Below are 21,712 nucleotides of genomic sequence, written 5' to 3'. Positions count from 1 at the left end.
CTCACTTACTCAAAACGGCGTAAAACCCAACTCACTCACCCTGTCTGGAATACAAATATCACCTTGGGCGTTGAGGACACAATGCAAGTAAAGCTACGGTGAAGACCCGGGTTTGATTCCCCATTGTTAAACACAGTGCAGCGATTTAGTTAGCCAAAACTGAATGAATGTATATCAGTGCACAAAATGACCAGGGGCACGGGTGGCCCAGTCGTCTAAGGCGCCGCGATTCGCTGTGCAGAGTTGCGTCCCATGGGCACGCCAGAAACCTATGATTGTGGGTTCGAATCTCGGTTCGCCCCGATTATGTTTCTAGGTTTGTCAGCGCCTTACCCGTGCTCCTGGGTTTCACCGAAGTGGTAAACGTCTGAGACATGCATCTCTTCGGGCTTTCCTCCCACATTAAGCTGACACGCCGTGACATAACTGGAATACTGTTGAAATCGGCGTTCAACACAACTCACTCACTCACTTACAATATGACCAGATTAAAGTAGGTTGATATGACCTAGTTCGAAGTTTATTATTTAAGTCACAAAGCACCATACAAACCGATACATTGATGTGCACAGAGGTAAAAAAACCCCGTTTATATATCTTTGTGAAGCCAATCTAATTCTCACTCCGTACTTAATGAACACGTTGCCAGCTGTGCATCAACGTGGCGTTTCAGTCAGGACACATCAATATGCAGGAATTAAACTGTCAGCTGAAGATAAGTTTTTGTATCAGGTGCTTTCAGTGGTACGGCTTTACGGTGAATGTGTGCTTGGTGACGTTAATGAAGACACGTACACCTTCAATGAAGTGCTTCAGAGTGCACATGCGCCTAAACTGGTACAAATTCAATGGCGCGTAAAGCGCTGCACGGTGCACATTAAATCAATATTTGAGACAAATACTGTAAACCGTGAAATTAATGCGATAGTTAATAGTTTTATTTTGCACTGTTTGGGGGATAAAGCTATGTTCTATTTCCTTTCATGTTCGCTTTTATGAACCAGAAAAAGAAATATACTAACATCAAGATTTAGCTTGAATATTGCCCTTTCTTGTGCAATTAAAACAAGTAAATAGGATGAGATATGGGTTAACAAGTTTCACAATAATATTAATGTTAAAACATTATTTCAGGGTTTTTTCAATGCTTGTTTGAGGTATGTAAGAAACTATTTGCGTGTTTTTTAAATACAAAGGAAGCTGCTTTAATCTGGGGTACAAGGTGCAAAGTCCATCCTTATTGCGCGATGCCGTTGTAATCTTGTAATATTGCCAATAGCGGAGTAAAATCTCCGATTTCTTTCGAACTTCTCTTTTCAATCGGAAAATACCATTTTCCCAAGGCAAGGGAGTTCATTGATTATTAAAGTCCAGTTTCCACCCTTGCCGAACTGGGCTGGAATTTCTGGACTCGATCGTAGCGCCACCAGTGGCAATTACGAGTTATGTCCCTTCTATGTGCCTCCTGTCGACCAACCAGATTCCACCTCTCACATCACTTGCATTTGCTTCAAACAAAATGGCCGCGCCAAGTCAAGACAATCTGATTGATAATAATAATCTATGTTGTAAAAAACGGCTCTTACTTCGCGAAGTGCATCAAATTGCGTGAGCACCTTGGTTAAAAACGTGAAAAGATTTTGAAAATATCTATCGGCGCCCAGTTGGCGGAACACATGTTTTGCAAATACTGCAATCGACCGAAGTCTGTACGGCAGTTCACGAACCGGGTGTCGATTTCGTTATGCGATTTTGATTCGACTATGCATAGACTCGTTAGTCCAGCCAAAATATATCTCCATAATTCCAGCCTAGTCCGGCAGGGTGGGGGTGGGGGGTGGGGGTGTGTGGGTGTGTGTGTGTGTGTGTGGGGGGGGGGGGGGGGGGGGGGACTGAACATTTACAGCCAGTGAGGGGATTCTGAAAGCGGGACCTTCAGCATAATCATTTTAAGGAGGGAGTATCTGGATAATATGCGCCATATAAATCTATAATTTATTATTATCTATTAATATTTTAGTCCGTTGTCCGTGGGGGGTACACGGAAACAAAGCTTCTTGCGTACAACTATATACAGACGTGAGGGGGCACGGGTGGCCCAGTCGTCTAAGGCGCCGCGATTCGCTGTGCAGAGTTGCGTCCCTTGGGCACGCCAGAAACCTATGACTGTGGGTTCGAATCCCGGTTCGCCCCGATTATGTTTCAAGGTTTGTCAGCACCATACCCGTGCTCCTGGGTTTCACCGAAGTGGTAAACGTCTGAGACCTGCATCACTTCGGGCTTTCCTCCCACATTAAGCTGGCATGCCGTGATATAACTGGAATACTGTTAAAAGCGGCGTTAAATCCAACTCTCACACACACACACACACACACACACACACACACACACACGCACGCACGCACGCACGCACGCACGCAAGCACGCACGCGCGCACACACGTACACACACACACCATATGGAAACCATATTGAGGTCTTAGTGTTAGATGCACGTGGGCTGTCCTGGTCAAGATACATTCGGACATTCTCTTCAATGGCAAGTTTTATACAGGCTGGTTCAATATTTGTGGAATCCTTGACGCCCTTCCCCAAGAAACAGATTCCTTGCTCATCTTCATATTCCTGGAAAGAAGTTTAAAGTTCTAGAAATTGTTCATTGTTCGGGGTTTTTTCATTTAGGTCATTCAAAAGGATTACAAGGCCAGTTGCAAAAGTGACATCGCAATGACAGTGTTTCAGCCACAGAGCGACAATCATGTGCACAACATCAGTGATGTGTAGTGTTGACTTCATGATACAACTTGTATGGCTTTCAGTGAAACAAGACCGCCCTCATGGCCTTGTGGATAGAGCGTCTGTCCGGAAAGCGGAAGGTCGGTGATTCGATCTCATGGCCGCGTTAAAAGACGTTAAAAGATTGTACTTGGTGTTACCCTTCCTGGCGGGGGCGGTCGGGTAGCCTAGTGGTTAAAGCGTTCGCTCGTCACGCCGAAGACCCGGGTTCGATTCCCGACATGGGTACAATGTGTGAAGCCCATTTCTGGTGTCCCCCGTCGTAATATTGCTGGAATATTGCTAAAAGCGGCGTTAAACCCAACTCACTCATTCACTTAATGTGGGAACTTCCGGGGTAGAATAGGTCCACGCTGGTGTACGGACACTCGTATGACAATCAAGAAGTTCAATCTGGATGAGTATGAATACTGTTAGGTCCTGTACCACTTTTCATATCCCTCTGAAATTTATTCCCTGAGCGATTTATTTGAGATTTATAACGTATCAGACACAGCTTGTTGTGACAGTGATGAAGAAAGTCCATATTGGTCAGCGAGTGCAGGACACAGTGCTAGGAGTCTAACATGGATACATCGTGTCCATGTGCGCAACCATCAATCCGTCTGGCTTCTATCCCACTTGTAACATGGGGCCCGTGAACATCCGGGGTAGAATAGGTCTTCATCAACCCATGCTTGCGTAAAAGGTGACTATGCTTGTCATAAAAGGCGACTAACGGGATCGGGTGGTCAGGCTCGCTGACGTGGTTGATGCATTTCATCGATCCTAATTGCGTGGATCGATGCTCATGATATTAATCACTGGATTGTCTGGTCCACACTCGATAATTTACAGACCGCCGTCATATAGCTGGAATATTGCTGAGTGCGGCGTTAAACGACAAACAAACATAATGTGGGAACTGGACTTTTATACTCAGTTACCTCCCTTCCCTCGGGAAGCTGAAGACAAGGGGACACCTGCTATTGCTTGTATGTCGGTTACACGTACATACAGGACTTTTCAGCGTTATTGATAATGTGTCCTCCGTCTGATAGTGATCTCGTGCTTTGGTGAGCGACAGCTGAATATGTAATGTAGGAATTGCTGTTATTATGACGGATGGGGGAACAGACAGATCCAGCAGCACCGTACGTCTACGTATTAATTAACGACAGCGCCACGTGCAATATACTCTGATTCGATACCTCTGTGTGTGTGTATCCGGTAGGATGAGATGGTAAAGTGACAGTTAACCTAGCGCGTCAATGGCAGCTTGGATTGTATACTCCCCAGGGAGCTGAGAATGATATACGAGTGCACACTTATCCATTGACCGGGTTAACAATGCTAATGCTTTGAACATGCACCTTGTGTATAAGTACTCACATTATTAGGGCTCCAAGCCGAAAGGCTGTAGAGCCCTATTGTAATCGTTCGATTTATTATTATTATTATTATTTATTATTATTATTATTATTATTTATTATTCCGCCGATTTTTGTACCTGCCCTACCAAAATAACCACTAGCTTGATTTTGTTCAAAATTTGTGTGTGTTTGTAGACCGTTGGGTACTAGTGCCCGCCAGAAAGCCAAGGCCGTAGGCCCAAAGGCCAAGGGCAGATAACTGAAAAACAAGTATTTTTTGACGATATATTTTGACCTGCTGCTCCACAACCGTTTGTCCGTTTACGTTCAAACCTTGTATGTATCTGCTGCTTGAGCTGCTTGACATTTTTTGTTCTTTGACTTTGGTCATTGGTCACATGGTTTGGCAGCCATATTGGATTTAAGGTTTTCACAGGGTTTTTTGGGTACCTGTCTTCAAATACTATCTCCTCTGAATCCACTACATGAAATGCTTTCAAACTTTCTGAGAATTGTCTTCATACAGAACACAACAAATGAGCATAGCCGTTTTTGGATATCTTTTTTAGTTGCGGTCATATTGGATTTTGATTTTGATCATTTTTTTTACCGAAAATTTACTTTTAAGATCATAGCTTGTAAGGTTCTTAACAGAAACTATTGAAAGTTTGCATGAAGCTTTGAGACTATATGTAGCTCATTTTGTCCTGGGTTGCATACTGAATGCACCACTGCTTGGTGTGGTATGATTTGATTTAAGTAAAAAAATCAGACTTGAGTACAAATACTGAAGGAAGCGTCTCATAAATCTACCATACACCCCCATTCACTGGCTTTGCAAAAATCCAAGCGTTTTCCACAGTCTTGTTCGGTATTATGTACACTACCCTTGACGACCAGGATTAGAATTGGTCTTTTTCAACCGATGCTTGTCTCAAGAGGCAACTATGCTTGTCACAGGAGGCGACTAATCGGATTGGGTGGTCAGACTCGCTGGCTTGATTCTTCATTTCTCAATTGTCAATTGTTACGGTACCTTATATATGACGGCGTTGTTTAAAGCAAACCATTTGCGGATTAGAATATGGTCGAGGTCGGAAATTAAATTGGTTAAGTACACTCTGGGAAACTGTGGCACACGCCAATTTCGTAGCGGTAATGTCCTGCAAACGGTGACTATCTTTTGACGGAGTTGGTACAAGCAAACCATATGTGGATTCGAACATGGTCGAAGTCAAACATGGATTAAGAACACCCTGGGACACGTGTGGTGATGTCTCACAAGCGGTTCATTACATTTGATGGCGTTGGTACCACCAAACCATTTGGGGATTCGAACATGGTCGAAGTCAAACATGGGTTCAGAACACCCTGAGACACGTGTGGTGATGTCTCACAAGCGGTTGATTACATTTGATTGCGTTGGTACAAGCAAACCATATGCGGATTCGAACATGGTCGAAGTTGGAAATAGGTTTAAACATCCTGGGACACCCAGGCACATGTCAATTTAGTAGTGGTGATGTCTCACAAGAGGTTCCTTACATTTGACGGCGTTGGTACAGGTAAACCTTTTGAGGATTCGAATATGAACGAGGTCGGAAACAGGTTTAGCACTTTATCTCAGCAATGCGACATTAACCTGGGGCCCCGACGAACGCAGAACGCTAATCCGTTTGACTGGAGCCCAATTGACAAAGAAGTTACAGCCTGTTAAAGAGTCACCAAGCCGAAAGGCTGAAGAGCCCCAGTGTTAGCGTTTGATTTAATATTATTATTATTCCGCTGATTTTTGTACCAGAGCTAGAAAAAAAACCACTGGCTTGATTTTGTTCAAATTTTGTATGTGTATGAAGACCGTTGGGTACTAGTGCCCGCCAAAAACCCAAGGCCGTAGGCCCAAAGGCCAAGGGCAGATAACTAAAAGACAAGAATTTGTTAAAAGATGTATTTCGCCCTATTGCTCCGCAACCGCTTATCCGATTACTTTGAAAACTTGCATGTATCTGCTGCTTGAGCTGCTTGACATTGTTTGTTCTTTGACTTTGGTCATTGGTCACATGGTTTGGCAGCTATATTGGATTCAGGGTTTTCACAGTGTCTTTTGGGTACCTGTCTTCAAATTCTATCTCCTCTGAATCCACTGCATGAAATGCTTCCAAACTTTCTGAGAATTGTCTCCACACACAACACAGCAAACCCTAATAGCCGTTTTTGGATATCTGTTTTAGTTGCGGTTGTATTGGATTTTGATTTTGATTAAAAAAAAATACCGAAAGTTTACTTTAACGATCATATCTTGTTAGCTTGATGCCAGAAACTATTGCAAGTTTACATGAAGTAAGTGTATCATATGCATCTTATTTTCTGTTCTTGGGTGCATGGAAAGTAACAACATTTGGTGGTAATATTTGATTAAAATTTGGGACACCCCTGGAACACGCCAATGTCCTGCAAACGGTGACTATTTTTTGACAGAGTTGGTACAAACAAACCCTTTGAGGATTCGAACATGTTTGATGTCGGAAATGGGTTTAAAACAGACTTAGCACACGCCAATTTGGTAGCGGCAATACCCTGCAAGTTGTGCCTACATGTGACGGATTTGGCACAAGGAAACCCTTTGAGGATTCGAACATGGACGTTTGTGCACAGTGTAACTTGGAGCCCGCCATTGCTGCTTTGCAGCTATATTTATTATTATTATTATCAAATAATGTACTTACGAGGGCAGTCCATCGCTGGCGACACAATTCTCCTTTTCAAAGGCTACCACGTGTCAGGTACATTCTTCTTTATTATACATTAAAGGATTGTAATCGTAAATATTTCAAGCAGGCAAGCTGTTATGAACCGTGTCACCTTCCAACAGAAAGAGGCGGGGTCAATGGAACACGACCCACACCTGCCATTTTGCCTGTTATGACTTGGAGCCCTCGAGATCATACATTTGTCCGTGGCTTACAGATCGATGGCTGTCGTTCTATTTATACACACGCGTTGATCTTTATGCTGAGGTTGGCAAAAAATGCTGAAAAATCGGTTTATGTCGTGTTGTACGTGATGAAATTTGGGGAAGAAAAAGAGTGTTGATCGATGAGTACAAAGTAACTATCCAATATATATACTTGATCTGAGGTTTTGTCAGTGTTTTACTTTTCTTAATTTCTCAATTCTATACGTGAGGATTCTATCAAACGAGCGACGCGGCCACCACGACTGAAATCCCCAGTACAATGAACCATGTCACATGATTGACCTGCACATGAAAGGAAGTCACATGACCACGGAAACGCTGTCAAGTGACAGCCGAGTTCAGCATGGTCGTTGTATGCCAGACCAGTGTATTAGGTGACACAATTGTTAGCATTCCACTGCTGACACGGTCCTCCTGTGTGGTTTATATGATAGATAGTTTTTTCGTGTGAAACACTTGACGAAAAATGCGTACAGAACTGACGGGTCTTTAGTTATACAACCTGAGATTTTCATCAGTGTGTTCAAAAGAAATTACTTTTTTTTCTCCCTTATCAAATGATCCCAAAGACCACTTTAGCAGGAACACCACAAACTATGATTATGGTAATAACATTTTAGTGAGCGAGTGAATTCTGGTGATTGCCACGTCAACAACATTTCAGCCAGTCCTTTGTAGCCTCAAGCAGGAAATTCACGAGTAGTTCATATGTATAGTCTGTTGTTTGTCTATATCAGATTTGTTAAAATTGTTAATGCTGTTTATGAAACTCTTACAGGGATGAATATTCACTCTGAAAAGACAGAAGTTTATCCTTAAGGATCTGAGCAAAACAGGATCTGTAGCAAGGTATCCATAACTTTCCTAACTGTAATCTGCAACTGCATGATTGCACACATAGGCATGCTAGTAATTCATACAGGGACCAGTGTATACCCAGTCCTTCTAGCAAGTTATTCATCTCCATAGTTTCCATGAAGAAAAGAGTATATCTCATTGTTCACCAAAATTACTGTTCCTTGGTGAGGCAAGTGTGAGTGAAGGTGAACAAATTACCATATCCTGTAATCATGTCTATAGTTTATTAAAGTCAATAAGGAAATATACTTGGGAACAAAAGTAAAACCAGAATCAATATGTACCCATGGAACCAGTCAATCTTATGATCTCTGGATACCTTAAAAAACTAGTCAAACCTTGTTGGATGTGTCCAATTCCCAGTTCTCAAACTCATTTGGGAGACACAAGAATCCAAATTTAGCATCAACTTCCCCTTATGTCTCGAACCCCAGATATGTCGATTTTTTTTTTCAAAAGTCCCCATCAGCTTGACACAAGGTTTGACTGTATGTGAACAATTCCATTATGTAGCTTTAATACATTGTATTTCTAGAAGTATTCCAACATGCCAATATGTTAACCAAACTAAAACATTTCCATGCCTCTAAAATACCGGAACCAGTTCTGAGAACAGAACAAAACCAATACACATTGTTATTATTAAAAAATATAACGGAAGTCATGTTTGTGATATTTACAAGTGTTTTATTGTTGATAGATGGTACAGTGCTGGTCTCAAGTAAGCTCAGAAGGCTGTACACATAGCCTGCTTGCTCGGGCGGGGAGTAGCAAGAACATACACAAGTTTAAAAAATATATCTTAGTTAGCAGAAATTATGATGGAGGGGGGGATGTGTAGCTGGATGGTCAACAATGAGATGATGCACAGACCTCTCGTTCTTTCGTCTTTCGGACATTAAACTACAACCATAGGATACAGCATGTATTCATTTGGCTGGTGACCTTCACCTTTCCCATTCGAGGTCAGGTCAGGTCACCGTGTCATGCCATCACACCTTGCTCACACATTCTCCAATTACCACTGATATGGACGACAAAGATGAACACAGAAATCAGCACAATGGAAATGCTGTAGAAACATACTGAAGAACCTAAAGTACAAGCTACACAACCAGCACTGGAATAATGTACGAAACCAATTAACATAGGCTCACATTTTACAGTGAATCTCTCAGGAATGCCTTCTCTTAAATTGTCAAAAATGTTTACTGATGGAGAGCATATTTCAGGCAAAGATCAAAGAAAAAGCATTATCTAATAATCCTCCTCTACATAACACTATTTGCAAATATTATATATCAATATACAATACCAACCCAGTGGGTGAAAAGAATAAATGAATCCACAAATGTACAATCATCAAGCACATTCAATGTTGACAAGTCACAGCTGGCTTAGTATGACGGGACTGGATTTACCTTCAAAATTGGACTCTGAATTACACAATTTTCTTTAGTATAATCACACCACACGGCCCTCTGCATCAAATGCAAGTAACACTTGATCCAAGCTAGCAACAGTTGGGAGAGGCAGGCTCGAAGCCTGGTTTATATAAAATTCTGATTGAGCACTAGGTTACAAACTGCAAATTTATCGATCACAGGTGAAGAAACCAAATAAATACAAATGTCCACTCATTCATTGGTATGGGAAAACAGGAGTGCAATTACAAGGTGCAAGTTATTTGCAGTTTGCACGATAAAAATTTCTAAATTTGCATCCCTCTTCCCCAAGCTGCTAGCCTGGTAACAGATGCCAATATGAGTTATCTCCCCTACAGAGCGAAAAAAAGCACTCATCCCATTGACCTTAGAGAGTAATATATTATTTGACAAGAGACTGAGAATAAATAATCTAATAGTTGATGACAAAAAAACCAAATCAGGTACTGTCATTAGGACAGTGTTCTTTCTTACATAATGATATTACAATGACACATCTTTTAGCTATTATCTTGTAGACAAAATACCTTACAACAATTGAGTCACTGCCACTGCATGTTGTCCAAGACAAGCAAGATGTCCCACCACATCAAATGAGGATCAAACTGCTGATGTCTTAGAGCAACTGTGTGTCTAGTTCTGTCCTCGTGCTGTCTGCCCCATGTTCGGTATCCCTTAGTTGACATAAAAGAATGGAGTCCACATAAGATGTTGGCAGCCTTAGCAGCAGCCCCCGCCGCCCTGTTTGACTGGGGTGCTAGAATTAATTTTTACACTAGGTTTATTTTCTGACGCTGCCGTCACTGGACCCATGCGATTCTTGATTTCTGCAGCCATCGTCATAAATGCTTGTTCAACGTTTGTAGCATTTTTCGCACTTGTCTCTAGGAAAGGTATTCCTAGTTGATCTGCATACTCCTGAAAGGTTGAAGATACAGTTTTAGAGGGCAAAACACTTAGAAAGTGAAATATTAGTGCTGACTTAAACACACCAAAACACAAGATATCTAAATTTACAAAATCATGATCACTCACTTATAGTCACAGGGATCAAGAGAATATTCTCATGAACAACTTATTTACAATATATATGTTGTACTAATGAGTGAATGCTGTTTTTTTTTACGGTATTTCCGTTTGATCACAGCATGCTGAAACCCACAAGCACAGGTTTGATGCGAACAGACCAAGGATAATAACTTGGGTGAGTGGTGTTGAAATAATGAAAGTATTCACTCAGGCAATGGAGCCCAAACAATCAAAGTCTAATGGGCAAGATGTTAATAGGCACAATTTTGAACTACGCTACTTACAATGCTTCCTATATAAATACCAGTATGAAGATATATCATTATTGTCATTACAGCAATTTTAACTTGTTCAAGTAAACTGCAAAAATCTATTTGTCCAACAATCGCAAAAATGCTTTAGGCATGGTATTTCTGCAACACTGGGGATGAATCCAGGACTTGAACCCACTATTACTAGATACCTGCACAGCTAATAAATGCAGCTGCACATCAACTTGTGATAAGACCACTAACGTCGTTGATCTCAAATTCTTTCATATACAGGAATTTACTAAATTCCACTGTTAACAAGTTAGGAAGATGTGTGACACAGCGATCTTTGCACTAACTTTCCATATATACATATAATTCACCACAAGGGCTCCTATGGTATGAGTTGTTCCTTACCTTGGCTGTGGTATAGTCAACGACTTTCTTGGTGGTGAGGTCACACTTGTTGCCGACCAGCAGCTTGTTGACATTCTCACTCGCATACCTGTCAATCTCCTGCAGCCACTGCTTAACGTTGTTGAATGACTCCTGCAAAGCAACAACAAGAGTACAATTACATTATTTGTACTTTTTTTGGATACACAAAAATGCATGTTTTCAAAATCATTCTTCAATGAAAAGTAGTGTTTGCTTTCAGGAATTGACAAGTTTCTATATTCAGGTTTAACATCATTGTATTGAGTCTGAATTCCATAACGTAACCAAAAATCCCAATATTGGATGATGCCTCCCCCCACCTTCCCCCAAATTCACCTGAAAAATGACTCCCTGATATATTTCGAGGTGATTTATACCAACTCTGCTTGGTTTCTAAAACTTGATTGTGTCTATCATTCAGTTCCTAAGACAGTTGCCTTGGTTAGTGAAGTGAGGTGAAATGAGGTTTTAACGTTGTGTCCAAGATTTTTGCACTTATAGAGCAACGTGAATGCACACGAGTGTGTGTGTGAGACATGTCTGGAGAACAAACCCCAGACCTTCCGCTCACCTGGCTGACATTTTACCACTAGACCAGAAGCGGTGTACAGGTTGGTGTTTTGACCTTCCTGATCTGACTTTCAAGGGACAAATGGCTTGCCATGTTGGCAATATAATCAGTATGTGCTCACCTGATCTGTCACGTCATAAACAACGATGATACCATGAGCACCTCTGTAGTAACTAGATGTAATTGTTCGGAATCTTTCTTGACCAGCCGTGTCCCACTGAAAAACACAACAAACATTGTCTTAGAGAGAGAGAGAGAGAGAGAGACAATATAACAAACCTTGAAATATGGTAAAACTTGCTTGCAACATTGACTGATTATCTTAAAATTGTCTGGTTTTCAGAGTTTTCAATCTGCATTCAGCATTTAAAAATCAACACAATAGTAAAGATAAACAAATTTCCTTACTCACATGGATAATCAAAGAACATATTTATATATTGTTTATCATCTTAGAATTTGATTTCTAACAATACTTACTATCTGCAGTTTGATTGTTTTTCCATCCAATTCTATTGTTCTGATTTTCTGTAGAGAAAAAAAGGAAACCATGTCTTAAACACACAATCAAAGATTAGCAGATACACATCCAATGCTGCCAGCTGCATTTTTGACTGATGTACAACACATACATACAGCTGTATCATGGCAGCATGTAACCTAATGGGTACTAAAGCAGGAAAACCTGCAGAGTATGTAAGCATTGTCTTATGCCACTCTTAGAAATATTCCAACAATATCACAGCGGGGAACACATGAAATGGGCTTCACACATTGTACCCATGTGGCGTTTCAAACCTGGTCTTTGGCATGACAAGCGAACGCCTTAACCATGAGGCTAACCCACTGCCCCCCACGCTGTTGGGGTCCAATGATGCACTCATCAAATAGTCATTTGTCTAAGTACTATCAATTTCAAGAGAAGAGAAGCAATATTTGGAACCTCTCTGTACTTAAAAATCATGTTAAAATGAAGAAAACAAACTTACGAAATCCACACCAATTGTACTGATGTAGCTTTCTGTGTATGTATCATCCTGAAAGACAAAAACAGCATATCATAAATATGTATTTCACAAACAAATTATGTGTTGTTTGCATACATCATTACAAAATGAACAGTCTCATATTACAAAAGGGTTCCAGATAATTGTTAACACTGTTGGTACCTGAACACAAATTACCTGGGTAATGGCAATCTCTTGTGCATATTTTAGACAAATGTGTAGCTATATGAAGCTCTGCCTTACATTCTACAATATGAAATGATAGGTTTAATATTTGTCTCACAAGTTAAAACGTAACAAAGAATCTACAACCAATACTTACAGCAAACCTCAGGAGTAGACAGGACTTTCCTACACCAGAGTCGCCTATCAACAGGAGTTTGAACAGGTAGTCACTGAAATGGTAATGGGTTTAATGAAGTGCTTGTGTCAGCCATTCTCAATAATTCTGGTCTGATGGACAGAAAATCAATAAGCACACTATTTTGAAGAACAGTCATAATAAATAAACCAAGTTGAAAACTAAATAAATGTGTCATGGTTCCCTTTTAGAGATTATCAATCGCTGTTTTCAGGCATATTCAAGTTTAGCATGCAATAGAATGTGATGTCAGCAGGATAAAAACCTACTTTTCAATTAGTACCAGCTCTTGGTTCTCAAGATCAATACCAAATTAATCAAATTGTTGAAATGTCATCACGACCCAGCTTGTACATTCAATATTACTGCTAACAAAAAAGTATGACATCAAGCTCAATATGTACTAAGAAATCTATCTGGAAGACATCAGCCAGCAACTCTTTCCAAATGGCGAACAAAACTTAAGGCAGTTAATGTTTTCTGTACCCTTGAGTAGCTGTATCACTATCTTAATGATCCTGTATGAGAAAATGTGAAGAAGTATATAGATTTACAATATATCTGATGGCCAAAAATTAAACCATGTGAAAAATTTATCGGTCAACCTCTTGCTCAAAGTATTTTAGATAATTTGAAGAATAACATCATTTGCAGAACATAACTGTAAATCCCTTCCAGTTCATTAGCCAAAACTTTTCATTTTACATAATGTTCAGTAGTTCTAAAGTTCTGGGACAAATGAACATGAAGAAAAAGCTTGAAATAATGGCAAATAATATAAAGTAAACTCACTAATCACAGATACACATATTCCTGTATGAGCTTCCATGCTCGTAAGAACGGTAACAAGGATTTTCCTTGCTTCCACAACAAGAGCCAGATGATGGCTTCTCTGACAAGGAATTGACAGGAATGCTCATTTTGACAAAGTTGTAAAACTTAATCCGGACAAATTCTTATGTGAGCCTTTGATCGATTCTAGTTGACATTTTCTCAAAATATATTCACTGCCAGCTTTAAATTGCCACATGTCGGGTATGACCTGGCACCAGTCATTTCTATAAATAGCACATACCCCAATGAACAAGTTTGGCAAAGAGTCAATTGAGGTCTCAACTCCATGTCAGCTGGAGTCTTCAGTACCAAAACATTTATCTCTCAGTCTCAACTCAGCTATCACTTCATTTTCTTGATCGCATCAATGTTGTCTTGACAACCATAGCAATAAATCAATGCTAAATGAAAATGTGAGGTAATATCTCCACAAAATACTTTAGGTACATAGAATCCTTTGTATCAAAGATGGATAATGATCTGAGTAACTGAGTACTGCACTGCACTGCACTCAACACATATCAATCTTTCTCTCTGCTGAACATGCCTCAACAAGTATGCATGAGGTCTGTGGTAACTTGCCAAACGTTGATACTGTTTTTCCACAAGACGTACCAAATGACTGGTAATGACATTTATCAACATAGGAGTCAGTAAAATTAAAGACTCGAACAAATGCTCAAAACAATTACCCATCAAACCAAGGATATTTATCAAAGTCAATACGTCCAATGTTGTTTCCCATCCTGTCAGTCAAGGGTATTCCTTTCAGTGTTTCTGTTAAGGAAACCACCCAATTTACTTCAGCTATTCAGCACATCATGGAATACAAATCCAATCAACAGTCCACCTGTAAATTTCCCTAGAACAAAGCCTACTCTAAATCAAATGGAGCATGTAAACACCTGTAGGTCAGACTAACAAAGCTGTAGGCTATTCATTACATGAACACACAGGTTGAATGTACATCAATACATGTGACACAACAATCCATTTAAGTTTTGAACGTGAAAGAGATAAAATTGTGAATAACTCACTGGTCCCAGTTAATGTCATCAATATCGCCAACATAACGTTCTGTACTTTTCCTGTATTTTGACATCTTGAACTCCACTAACAGACAGGTGTTAGAAACAAGTAAGACTTGCTATCAATATGATAAATGAAACAAGTGATCTTCTAGTATTATATATACCATTCAGCAACCATGTTGTAAGCTGTGACATGGAACCTATGATGAGAGCAGAGCTACAGGAAGTGAGTGTATGACTATAAATACACAGAAGAGGTCACATGACAGGACAAATGTGCTGAAGGTAATAGAAACTAAGTGCTAAACTAGATTCACTGACTTCACAGAGCAGTAAGTAAATACTTCTCCCATTTCTAACGTATTATAGGCAGCAGAGAGGTTGAAATATTCTTTCCAACCAAGGAAAACTAACCTGAACACTCACATAATATCAGTGAAAGCAGGCAAGGAAATTATGTCAGTTGTTTATCCCTGATAAGATGGTGTCACAGGAAACATTCAAATGTGGCATGTTTATATAACACTATTGAACTTTGAATGCAGTTTTCAATTACTCATACTTAGGACTAAAAAGACTTGCTCCAGAAACCACAATTGTTCACAGGGAGCAGATATGGAAAGAAGTGACCGACTGAAAACAACTGTTCCATACTAAATAATTTCAAAAAGAGATGGTGTTATTACATCCATATGCCCATGAATGTTATACTAGCGGTAAAATGTTTATGTGCATCATGACTATCATGGTAAATAATAATTGACTAAACAAAGAACGACTTTGCAACAGAAGAGCACATTATGTCCATGACACTCGAATTTCATCATTAGTGTCAACCCATCCTCTGTAAAGGTCATCTCAGACTGAAAGTGGCATGGGGTCAATTGCCAGTTCACAAGTCACTTTCGGGTATGACCACCATTAGAAGTGACACACGCTTCACAATGAGCCTCTGATGACAAGATTGTTGAGGAAGCCTTGTGGGATATCATTCCAGATGTGGACCAAGGCCTGTCGCAGCTAGACAGTAATCTGTTGGTTTGCAAGTCAGCGTAAACGATGTGCAATGCGATGGTGTTCATCGTCCTGCTGTAAAATGATGTGACGTCCATATATCAGAGGGAAAAAGAGGAAGACATGCTTTGTGACGCCAACATACACTGTCAAATTGTCATCTATGACCACAAGCTGACAGCCATCACTGCCATCAAGATGAAACCAGGACTCATCTGTGAAGAGAACACACCTCCAGTCATGCAACCTGAACCTCAGGCATTGTTTTGACCATGCCAGACATGCAGTTCGATGACATGTCAGGAAAATTGAATATACAGCAGAACATTGTGGTCAGATGTCATGGCCTTGCAATCAATTCCTCACAGCCCTTGCACTAATCGGGACTAAACCAGGGATGCTGCAGGCTGTCAAAGTTTGTCAGAAACCAGTTTCGTAGGAGAACCAGACAGATGATCATATTGCCGACATGACCTTACTTGTGGTCGTCCATAATATGGACAGGTCCTGGTGTCAGCAGTCTGTTGGTACCAAAAGTGATTGTATGGTGTCACAATGAACACCAAACTGCCTGGGGTTGTTTTGTGCAATTCCGATTTCAAGCATTCCAATTGCACACAATCACTCATTTTTCATATGAACGTGGCATAACGTTAACAAGATTTGGCCATCATCAAAGTTGCCTTTCAGAGTAAAAAAATGTCAACGATTTATTATGTGTTTGAACGGACTCGGTCCCATGTGCATTGTGAACGCGAGATAAATTTCTTACAATTCGGATTTCAAGCAAGCAATTTCAGGGCCACCATGGGTAATCATAGCAAAGTATTTGTATGTATGATTATCACGCATGATTCTGAATAGACATGGATGAGATAAATTGTCAGCTGAAATGTATTTGCAATGGAGTGTGGTCCATAAATTGGGGGTGTTTACAGGGGAAGCCATCACATTTTAACAAATTTGTGATAAGTAAAATTAGCGGATCTGCGTAAGATTTTCACCCCTGTAATGATTTCGTTATTACACACAAAATATTCACCAAGAATAATTGTGAATTCTGAATTTATAACAATAAAGTGATGTTTCTTTAGCATGATGAACTGTATTTGACAAGCTGAAAGCTCATATCCTTTACTTAACCTTCTGTTGAAGGATTTACATGGTGATTTTTTTATGGTGCAAAGGAACTTTCTTCCACCAGGATACTAGTCGAAAGTCCTCATCTAGTAATCTTTTCTGTGCAGTAAGTTCAGCTAAATACTGTTCTCACATTATCTCTAACAGTTGTCGAAAATATAGATAATTATGGCACAAAGCATGTTCGGAGAAGTGAACTCAACACATTATAGCTATTATATGAATTCTTGTTAACATGTTAGTTTTTTAATGAAGGTGAATTACATTTGAATTATGTAAAAATAAGAATGTCTGAAGCACAGACCACAAAAAATAACATGACACCAACATTACCTGATACCTTATCTTAAATCTGTTGAAAAAGACACTAATGTAAATTTGCAAATCCTTTATCCCTGAACAGGGGTTAACTGAACTGCTTGTCCTTTGGTTTGTAGTCAGTAAAAATACAAGACGAGTCAATAATCCCTGGACAGTCTGTCCCTGTAACTGTTGACCCTACAAGCCCTAACTTGTCTGTTGTGATTATTTTTAGTCGTGTTTAGCCTTAGGATATTTCTATTATCAGTGATTTTACTACAACAAAAATATTTTTTACTGAACTCAGGCTTTGGAGGATAAGGTAGCAGACTGCAGTTTACATCCAACATACTCCCATGTAGTTGATGTAATAATTGTTCATATATGGCATTCCAAACATAAACAAACAGTGCTGGGAAGACTACTTAATGTATTTATATGGCCCTGTTCACTAGAGTAAGTTTTTAATAGCCAGAATGTTTTCATCTTAAATTTACTGTTACTTAGCCATGTTAACCAAATATGTGTCCCTGTCACATGTGGATTCAACCTCACATAATCAGATTTTTTACAGATACAATCTCGCTGTGCTAAGATCTGAACAGACCAACCACAGAAGGTGAACTCTAAGCGAACTTGAACTACCCGATCAATATGGGTTCTTGAGCTAATCAGAGGTCGGCTTTTCAAAAAAATTCTGCTCTATTTCTTCACCGTCTTGAATCGTAAATTTCAATCTCTGCCAAAGAAAACCAAATCATATATGCTTGTCGAAATACTTCGATCACTGATGATTGGCTGATTACAAAATTCCCCTAACTTTAATTCCACAGGGTCTACAAGGACACTTGTTCGTTAGTAAGTATGATTTTACGCCGCTTTTAGCAACATTCTAGCAAAATCATGGCTGGGGACACCAGAAATGGGCTTCACACATTGTACCAATGTGGTGAATCGAACCTGGGTCTTCAGCGTGACGAGGGAACGCTTTAACCACTAGGCTACCCCACCTCCCTCATCTGAGTGTTAGCCCGAGACTAGTGTAAAATAAAATGTACAGGGGCTTGTCTCTCAAAATCTAGTTATTTTACACAACTCACTAGTTAAAAATTAGCTGAAGACTAGTTAGATATGATCAAAAGTGTCTACACCTAGTCTAGCATGCTCATGCATAGTACTTAGACCAGGACACGACTTGGAAGTTGAATCTAACTGAGACTCATATATTGTTTTTTTTACAAATTGAAAGTCCATCTGTCAGAGTTATATATAATACATTTCTCATTAATCATATCAATGCTCGATAACACACAAGTTTGATTTACAGAATGGGATTTTATGTAATAGTTTATGACTATATACAAGATGTTGCACTTAAAGACTTTCGGAGTCGGCACAGACAAAGTCTTGTAAAGAGTAATTCAAATAGCCCTTGCCTTTGATTAGTGATTGAAGTGGGTTTAACACTGATGTGAACAACATTCAGTTAGGCCTCAGTGTTGTAGGTCTAAGAAGTTTACAACTTTGCGAAATCCACAAGCACGGGTATGGTGCTGACAACCAAAACATAATCAGGACAAACCTGGCATTTAAACCCAAAGTCATAACATACATAATATAAGTTTACTAACACAGACTAGTTTTTGTCCACTGCTGAAGATAGGAAACAACTGATTTTGTTAAATGTCCACAAAGTAATCCATGCATTAATGTGTCACCACTCACAAGTAAGGTGAAATATGAGGTTTTGTATCGGGGCTTTCTGTATATTTGCTGAAAGTCACTTATCCGATATTTATATATGATAGGATCTATATCGATAGCCAATGCTAATTATAGCCTCAGAGATTCTACAAACAAGTCACATAATTACTAACTTATTGTACATTTATGAGCTTCAGATTTACTTCCACAGTCAGCCGCTTAAAAATTAGTAACCATATTACCTGTTACCTGTTAATAAAATTGTGAAAACAAATGGGTATCCCCTACTCTTCACAATAAGATTTAGCTACTTTCAGGGATAAAGGATTTTGACTTGATCAATTGGGCAGACAGACATATTTGTTTCCACAAACCTAAAGCAACACTTAATGTATCTATAAAAGTTCACAAATCCAATTGTTTGCACATTTCATGCACAGTCAAGGTGAGGGGATTTTCCAGGTGTCATTTTTGTTGTTATGCCTTAAAACAGAACAGAGAAAGTCAAGGGAGAAAATCAGGATGGACCCCCTTCCCCCTTTTTTAACAAATTCACTCAATGGACACTTGGGCAAGTTTGTTTCGATGGGGCCAAAGGGACGATGTCATTCAAGCCCAAAATATTGAGACATTGTAGTTTCAACTTCTTCCCTTATGTCAAATACATCACTACAAGGGTATTGTCGGTTGTGACCTATCAAACAATCTGCAGAAATAACTCCTCACTTAATACAGTTGGTGAAGCTATTTTTCCAGAAAATCTTAAGTTTAAGACTCCATCATAGGGTCGATCTTACTATGGAAAGTTACACGAGCTCAGTTCCAATTGTAAAACTCAGTCCCCATAAAGGCTGAGTTTCAGACCATACTTCTCACTATCATTTCCATTTTGATGTCCTTATGCCTCTAAAATGCGACTTGTGCATGGTAAAGAAAATCCACACTAATTTGATGCAATATGAAAACATACTATTCACAACAGCTTCATTTAAGGTTGATCCAGTGTATAGAGTACATTTATCTACATTTTCAACTTTGATCGGATGCATAATTCATAAATCTGATCATTTGTCTTAATTGTTATCCTATCTAACACAAAGAATCATCAATAATAGGCCATTCTGATAGACCCTGCAAAAAAAGAGAAAGGTATATTTTATGTTCAGAACAGCTTTCACTGCTTAGTCACTAAAAAAACACACCATAAAACATATGTTAAAAATACAAATAAACTTGTGGGAGTAAACGACAGCTTAGACACAGGGAAATTTAAGGACGAAAGCTTGAAATTATATGCGCAATGATTCATTTCAGTAACGTGTCATGTGAACAGGATAGCCATTGGCCTTTGATACAGTCAACGGAATTAACACACCCAGTTATATAAAAGATCCATGAGAAAATCAAAGCATAAATATACCAAAATATTCAACATAACATCTGGAAGTAAAGAAATATCAGCGTCCAGATGGGTCAAATACGTAAAATAACAAACAAAAGGGCGTATTATCAGCTGCTGACATCACAAACTTGCAGCGCATGACAGACATTTTGTTCCACATGCCAACGATTTCATCTAATTATACCTTCATATCAAATACTTACTACTCAGGATTCATAGTTGACATATTCCTATATACAGAAATCACAAATTAAAAGTCTATGATGAACAAAAGGTGTAATGTGGGCTATTGCACAGCTTCGACGTTGGCAGACATATACGCCTGCGAATAAAGATGGCTTCCTTCTTCCGATTCTCAATTGGCTCTAGAGGGGGATAGGCATATTGATATTCATGACGTCATGTCCCAACGTGGCATCACGCGACAATAACATCCGGTCTATTAAAATTATCTCCCCTTAACCAGAGCAGACGATGTTCACATATTGCATACACTTTTATGAGAGACAAATATATACATGAAAACAAACTTATGGAGCAAATAAAAATAAATAAACAAAGAAATCGTCCAAGAATGCATACAAATGAAACACTCTCATTTGCATTCAGCTTCATCCTGAAATTTCCCGTCTAATAAGGTTTAAAATACTCAACATTCACACGTAAATCTTAGGATCCACCAAATCGAAAATAGCCGAAACTTCAAATCAAAATGACAAGTTTATTTTATACCGCCAACGTTACTGATGGCTTAAACAATACAAACGACAATGAATACAGCTGTCATATTATAGATTTATAATATTCAGATCTATAATGACCCAAAATATGTCAAGATGATTTATTTGTTCATTCCCCTACTGATGCAAATCAAACGTTAAGATGATTAAAATTAGGCCTGAATAAAGGTGTACAATGCCTTTAAATATCATTTCCACAATAAAAAATCTTACATTCCCTCGATCGAAAAAACAGTAAGATAAAAGTCTGACCTAAGGCTCAAGGTACGCCAATGATTACGTCATGAATTTTAAAAATCAATATGTGAAGGTATTACTCATTTTTAAACCGACACATTTCACCAAATATATTTAACATCAATATGGTTGTTAACTATAGTGATTATCTCATGTTACGACCCATGGATTAGATTATGCATAAATCGTTGACAGGTATGAAATGGTCACGTAATGTTGAACAAGA

The 21,712-nt window shown here is 39.2% G+C and overlaps 1 protein-coding gene across 1 annotated transcript; it reads right to left on the bottom strand.

The window, feature by feature from the left end:
• Positions 1-8,648: 8,648 nt before the first annotated feature.
• LOC124123886 (ras-related protein Rab-1A) lies at positions 8,649-20,881 on the bottom strand. The gene is made up of 7 exons (XM_046487075.2): positions 20,713-20,881; positions 13,046-13,118; positions 12,706-12,753; positions 12,197-12,244; positions 11,838-11,933; positions 11,125-11,256; positions 8,649-10,345 (listed from the first exon to the last, which is right to left on the bottom strand). Exons 1-7 carry the CDS (start codon positions 20,733-20,735, stop codon positions 10,148-10,150), a joined length of 618 nt encoding a protein of 205 aa, XP_046343031.1. The 5' UTR covers positions 20,736-20,881; the 3' UTR covers positions 8,649-10,147.
• Between the last annotated feature and the right edge of the window lie 831 nt (positions 20,882-21,712).

This window comes from Haliotis rufescens, unplaced genomic scaffold (assembly GCF_023055435.1).
Source record: "Haliotis rufescens isolate VD_foot unplaced genomic scaffold, xgHalRufe1.0.p SCAF_74, whole genome shotgun sequence".
NCBI classification, from domain to species: Eukaryota; Metazoa; Mollusca; class Gastropoda; order Lepetellida; family Haliotidae; genus Haliotis; species Haliotis rufescens.
Note: the sequence above shows the minus strand (reverse complement) of the source record. Positions and strands in the feature narration are given on the sequence as shown.